Source organism: Poecile atricapillus, chromosome 1 (genome assembly GCF_030490865.1).
Source record: "Poecile atricapillus isolate bPoeAtr1 chromosome 1, bPoeAtr1.hap1, whole genome shotgun sequence".
NCBI classification, from domain to species: domain Eukaryota; kingdom Metazoa; phylum Chordata; class Aves; order Passeriformes; family Paridae; genus Poecile; species Poecile atricapillus.
This window is the reverse complement of record NC_081249.1, coordinates 140,694,528-140,700,527: the sequence shown is the minus strand read 5'-3', so window position 1 is coordinate 140,700,527 and position 6,000 is coordinate 140,694,528. Positions and strand designations below refer to the sequence as shown.

At 55.5% G+C, this 6,000-nt stretch overlaps 1 protein-coding gene across 1 annotated transcript in view; it reads left to right on the top strand.

Annotated features, from left to right (window-relative positions):
* The first annotated feature begins 2,989 nt into the window (after nucleotides 1-2,989).
* The window catches only part of ALX4 (ALX homeobox 4), a 39,552-nt gene continuing 36,541 nt past the window's right edge, over nucleotides 2,990-6,000 (top strand). The window contains exon 1 of the mRNA XM_058857000.1: nucleotides 2,990-3,389. Within this exon, the coding sequence (XP_058712983.1) occupies nucleotides 2,990-3,389 (400 nt within the window). The remainder of the gene's footprint in view (nucleotides 3,390-6,000) is intronic.

Genomic DNA, 6,000 nt, shown 5'->3' with positions numbered 1-6,000 from the left:
ACGGGGGCTGAGGGGAATCCCCCGCCACTCTTGCTGAGAGAACCGCACGCCAAACTTAGTCCGGCTAAACGAAAACATCCAGGAAAAGTGATTTCCCGGGTATTCCCCCCCACGCCCGCTAGATCGCCAGGTATTTGCGCACATCCCTTCCCCCGGTAACGATTCCCGAATTAACCTTCCGCTTCTAGGAACGCAAATTGGCTCTTAGACAGAGGTTTCCATTGCTGTCTTTTCCGAGGGCTTCGGATTAGCCCTGACTTGAATTTATTGGAATTTTCGTTATAAAGTACTGCAAGGAGAGGCTAGCCGAGCGTTCTGACCGAAGGCACTCTGGGCAGCCCTCCTCCGGGTCGGCCACGCTGCACTGCCTCTCCGAGACAGTGCATTGCAACGTTTGTGAACAAAAACTATATATATATATACATATATATGTAAATGTACACACATATATGTGTGTGCTTATAATTTTTCTTGCCCGATCCCCAAATCTTTCCCTTCAGTTTTTTTGCTCTTGCAAATTGTTTAACTTGGCCGAAGAAAAATCCCGAGGCCGAGTATAATGCTGTAGCATCGAGAACTGCCCTCACATCGTTTCTTTCAGTCTTCTTTTCCATTCCCCCAAAAAATCTCGGGGGAAAGAACTGGGAAACACGTATTTGAAGCGCTCCTCTGCCGTGAGCGACGCTGCGAGTCCGCTGCGGAGGAGCTGGGGATGCGGGAGCTGAGGTGCTCTCGGTACCCAGGGCAGCTGCCCTTGAGCAGAGCCGCTCGCAGGCTGACGGTACCGGCAGTACCCAGGCTCCCTTGGCCGCCCCGAAGCGGATTTTAGAAAGGCTTTCGTGCATTGAGTTGGTTTGGTTTTTATTATGTTGTGGACGAGGGAAAGAAAGGGGCCTGCAGTGGGGTGGGTGAGTTTGGGAGGGGAGAAAGAAAGGACGAGAAAATAATTAAGTAGAGGTAATAAACAGAATAAGAAAGCAAATCCGCTGAAAGCTTTCTTGGACTAGAAAACTCAGCGAGCTGGTCCCTGCTCTCAGGGAAACTCGCAAAATGGTTTAAAATCTCGTAAATGAATCCGTCTCTGGCTGTTTTTAATGACGACGTCGCTAGAAATCCCTTCTGCATCTGGGGGGCGAGGGTTGGTCGCCTATTCTTGTCAGATCCGAGCTAATGAAAACGGCGGTGCCGGTCTTGTTTGTGGAGCAAGGCCTGGAGGGTGGCGGTGGCCACGGGCCCCTCCCGAGCCGCCGTTTCGGGGGGTCGCATTCCCATTCTGCAGTCCCGCTCCCCCCCGCACACACAGATATACACACACACAGATGAAAGCCACGAGTCCCCCCTGCTCTGCACGGGGTGGGGGAAGCTACGCGGGAGAAGGGAGGACACATGTTCCGGACCCCGGGGGAAGCCCGCTGGGAGCCCAGAGCAGCCGCCGGTGCCCCCGCTCCCCGCCCGCAGCCGGCTCTGCTGCGGCCCGCGCTCCCGAAGGGGTTAAGGTTCTTCTCGTCTTCCCTTTCCATTACTCTTTTTTTCTTTTATTTCGTTAAAATCTTTCTTCTTTTCTTCTTTTCTTTTCTTTTCTTTTCTTTTCTTTTCTTTTCTTTTCTTTTCTTTTCTTTTCTTTTCTTTTCTTTTCTTTTCTTTTCTTTTCTTTTCTTTTCTTTTCTTTTCTTTTCTTTTCTTTTCTTCCGAAGAACTGTGGATTTAGTTTGCGTAATATCTTTATTACTGAAAACTTCAAGGTAAGTGAGCAATAGAAACCAGATGTGGGGATGGGAGGAAGGCAGGGTAAGAGTAAGTAAGGGGTAGCAGGAGTTAACTGGGGGAGGAGGGGAATCAGGTTGAAGGGGGGGAAGGACGACGAAAGGTGAGTATTGATTTATTTTTAAGCTCTTTCTAGGTTGTAATTGACCCCTCAAACCAAAAAGAGCTCCTGCCAGCCTCTGTCCCTTTGCAAGTCACCTCTGGCAATCCCAGAAGCTTGGTCCAATTCTGTGTGCTTGGTGACCTTGTTAAAATCCGTCCCTGCCGCCCTCCCGTTTGGATCCAGTAGTTTTACACCTGACGAGAGCACGTTTTTCGAGGTAAATAAATAATGACCATCACAAACGTGTGGCGAGACCCGACGGAGAACTCGCACGGTTCTGTGCGGGGCGGCCGCGGCACCGCCGTGCCACGGTAGGGAAATGGCTCACGGCAGGGCTGGGAGAGCTGTCGGCCCTGAAGGGGTTAACGGGAGGGGGGAGGCTTAAAGGCAGATAGCTGCGGGGAAAATCCGTATTGCCTTTAATAGAGAGGAGGGGGTCGCAGAGGCGAGGGTCCCCACAGCTGGGACAGTGAGCAGCGGAGAGGGCCGGAGTGCACGGAGCGTGTCACGACCATTAAATCGTCCCCGGCTCTTCCGCCGGCGCGGATCCCGCACTCATCCCTTTGTGGCGTTTATGTCATCTGCTTCATTTTCTGGGTTTCAATCATAAAAATTTGGGGGCTGGCTTGTTTTTCTGGTCTGGTTGATTTATTTTTATTTTTTTTTAAACGCAAAAGATATGACCTCCGCCGTCCCTCTGCTTCCACACACCCCCATACACACACACACGCTCACACACACCCCTTCCTGGGCCCCCTCCCCTCCACTGTCATCATCTACATATTAATTGGGGGAGAGGTCTCCCTCTCTCTCTCTCTTTTTTTTTTTTTTTTCCTATGTGGTGGGGGGGAAAGTGCAGAGAAGAACCTCTTTAGAGTGTAGTTTGGAGGGAGACACGAGGGCAAGCGTATATGAGAGAGGGAGGGAAAGAAAAAGACCCCTTTGATTGTGCGAGAACTTAAGGGGGTTTGGAGATCTGGTCAGCTTTCACGAACATCTGAATCCTCTTAGAGCTCCCCGGCCCAGCTGTGAGTGTGTGTCTATGCGAGAGGGAGAGAGAAAGAGTGGTTCCTGGTGCCCCTCCAAGCGCATTAAGGACACTCGGGCCTTTTAATTTTAGGAATGAATGCTGATACTTGTGTTTCTTATTGTGATCCGGCTGCCATGGATTCCTACTACAACGCAGCCTCCCAGGACACAGAAGGCTCCTCGCCTTTTAGGGCATTTCAAGCAAGTGACAAGTTCAGCCCTACTTTCCTGGCCAGCAAAGGACAAGGCTTTGGTGACAGCAGCACTAAGTGCCGGAGCCGCTACAGCCAGCAGGAATGTCAGTCCCTGGATGGCAGCGTGCAGGCTCCCGGCTCTGCCGGGTCTCCGGCCTCCTTTAACAAATACCCTCCGCAGCAGCAGCAGCCGCCGCACCTCTACATGCAGCGAGGCCCCTGCAAAACTCCCCCGGACAGCAACATCAAGCTGCAAGAGAGCAGCGGCCACAACGGAGCCCTGCAGGTCTCCTGTTACGGTGAGTCCCTGGCGTGCGGCGGGCAAGCGCTGGAGGTGAAAGCAGAGAGAGACTCCCGGGCCTGGGAATGGCCTCCCGGGAACGTGGGGGGTGGTTGCCTGGCAGGACAAACCCTACCGGGGTCAAGGAGACCTTGGCCGGCTCCGGCTTGCAGCCCCTTGTCGCCGCAGTGGGGGCCGCCGTGCCCCACGAGTATCTTCATTGCCAGCCGGGTCTGGAGCCCGCGATGCCCGCGGGCAGCCGCCCTTCCCCCGGCTCCCGCTTAGCCGTGATCTTAATCGTAATTTCGGAACGCGGGCGATGCGCGCCCGCAGAGTTGTAGCTCTTGAGCAGTGCGGGGAACTCCGCGGAATCCGGGACGGAAACAGAAACAGAAAGAGCGGAGCACCAGGCTGTGCAATGCACTCTCCGCGGGGACCGTTTTCCACAGAATGAATTTCTGGAAAATTTCGCCGAAATCATCCGTTTTCGCAGTAACGACCTCTCCCATCTCTCACTTTCTCCCCAAATTGCCACTCCCCTAGCTGATTTCTGCCCGGCTGCAGATAACCCCCTCGCATCCCCTCCGTGGGTCATTAGCGGCAATTAAGACACTCCCTCGCGCTGGCGCTCGGCAGTACAGCCGGGAACGGGGGCGCTTCTCATGTCGTTTCCGACCGTGGCTTTAAAAGGCTTCTCCGGGAGGTTTCCGCTGTATCGGGGTGGTTAGGGGAAAGCAAAGCAAACAAACAAACAGCCTCCCTTAAAAACAAACAAACAGAAAAATTCAACAATGAAACAAATAAACCCCTCTAAGATTTACCAAGAAGAGAAGGTGGAAATGAAAGCTCTTCCTTTCCCTCCCGGTGATCTCTCTGTGAGCAGAGGGGCTGTCCCGGCCTAGGTTCAGAGCGCGTCTCCGCTGACGGGGTCCTATTCTCCATGCGTTAGTTCCAAAGGCAAGGACAGCTATAGGACCGTGTCTCCAGGGTGATCCTAAGACAGGCAGTAACTACGGACTGGGGGCACAGAGGAGGTGGAAGAGGTCCAAGTCAGGCCAGCAACCCCACTTCTAGGCTCTCGCTGTCATTTGAGCACTCTTTTCCCTGTTTACCCTTTTTCCCCCATCTCTAGACTTAAGAGAGGGTAGAAGTGACTTATTTCTGCCTGGCTCCCAATCCCCGGCTTGCCAGGTCGCCCTCAGGCGCAGTCCCTCGCTCCCTGCTTGCAGCTGAGGTACCCCGGGATCCAGGTCCACAACCCCAGTTCTCCCACGCACAGGTGACTTCCCTTCCAAGGAAAAAGACATTAAATTCTCTCCACACGGACATGCCGGGAGCCGCAGGCATAGCCCAGCTACGCTGCTCCCGGACGGGCTTCTGCCCGGACCCGCACGGTTCCTTCCCACAGCCGGTGGCACAAGCATCCTCCCGCTGGTATCTCCTCACCGGGCCCTGAGGCCATGAAGGCTCTCTTTGATGGTTGCTTGCACATTTTTCTGGCTAGAACTGGAGCGCTGACCCTCTCCTACGCTCGCTCTCTTCCCCTGTCCTTTCCCCGTGGGCGGACAACCCCCTCCAGGTCAGGCCCGCTCCGCACCCGCGGAGCCCTTCTGGGGCCAGCCCGGGCACCGCTGCAAAGGACACACGGTGGGACCGGGGAGACCTGCGGGGCTGCGGCCCGTGCAGGAGGTAACCGGTCCCCGCTCCCTCCGGGAATGGATCGCAGGACAGCCTCTCGTGCCTTCCTCGCCGCCCTGACATCCTCTCTCTGTTAACCGGCTCTCTTGTTTTTGTAGGTTGCAAAGCCCGGGGCGCCGGCATAGCCTGTGATGACACATTACAACCCCCCGGTAGAATCACACGAGTTTATTGCCCTCCTAACACCGCCGGGGTTCCCCTGACTTATTTTCAAGCCAGGCTCGGGGTTCTCCTTCAGTGGGAGCCCCACGGCGGTGGCGGATGGCCCGGCCCGACCCAGACGGCGCTCGTTGTGAGCCCTTTGTGATGTGGCTGGGGTCGGTGGGCTGTAATGAGAGACACATGGTTCGGCAAGGATAATTAATAGCAATAGTGATAATAACAGTGCTTAATGGTTTAAGAGAGAGACTCGCTAATAACAGACAGATCGGGGTTTCGCGGAGCGGCGGCAACATCCATAGCCGCCTCTCCGCCTTTTCCCAAACAGCGAGACCACTGCGCCGAGAGCAGGAGCTGTGCCCAAGGAACCCCGCCAGGGCTAAGGGGAAACCTCCGAGTCGGGGTAGATCCCCTCGGCGCGGGTAAAGAGAAAGCCGTCCTGGTTCTCTGCAGCGGGCACAAGCGCGGTCAGCCAGCGCGCACACGGCACTCAAGGCGGGTCAGGAGAGCTACCCCGAGAGGTTTGCTTGGGAAGCCGGGGACAGGCGGCTGTCCCACTGCTTCCCGCCGACACCCCGCCGCAGCTTGGGTGCTGCCGTGCGCGCTGTGCAGAGGTGAAGGAGCACGGCGGGGACCACCGGCTGCCCGCGTCCCCCGTTGTCCGGGCCTGAGCAGGATGCTGGAGTGCAGGGACGCCGTGACTGCAAACACCTCAGTTTTAAAAACAACAAAATCCCCAAAGAGGAGGAAAGAAACCCAACCAAGCGAAACAC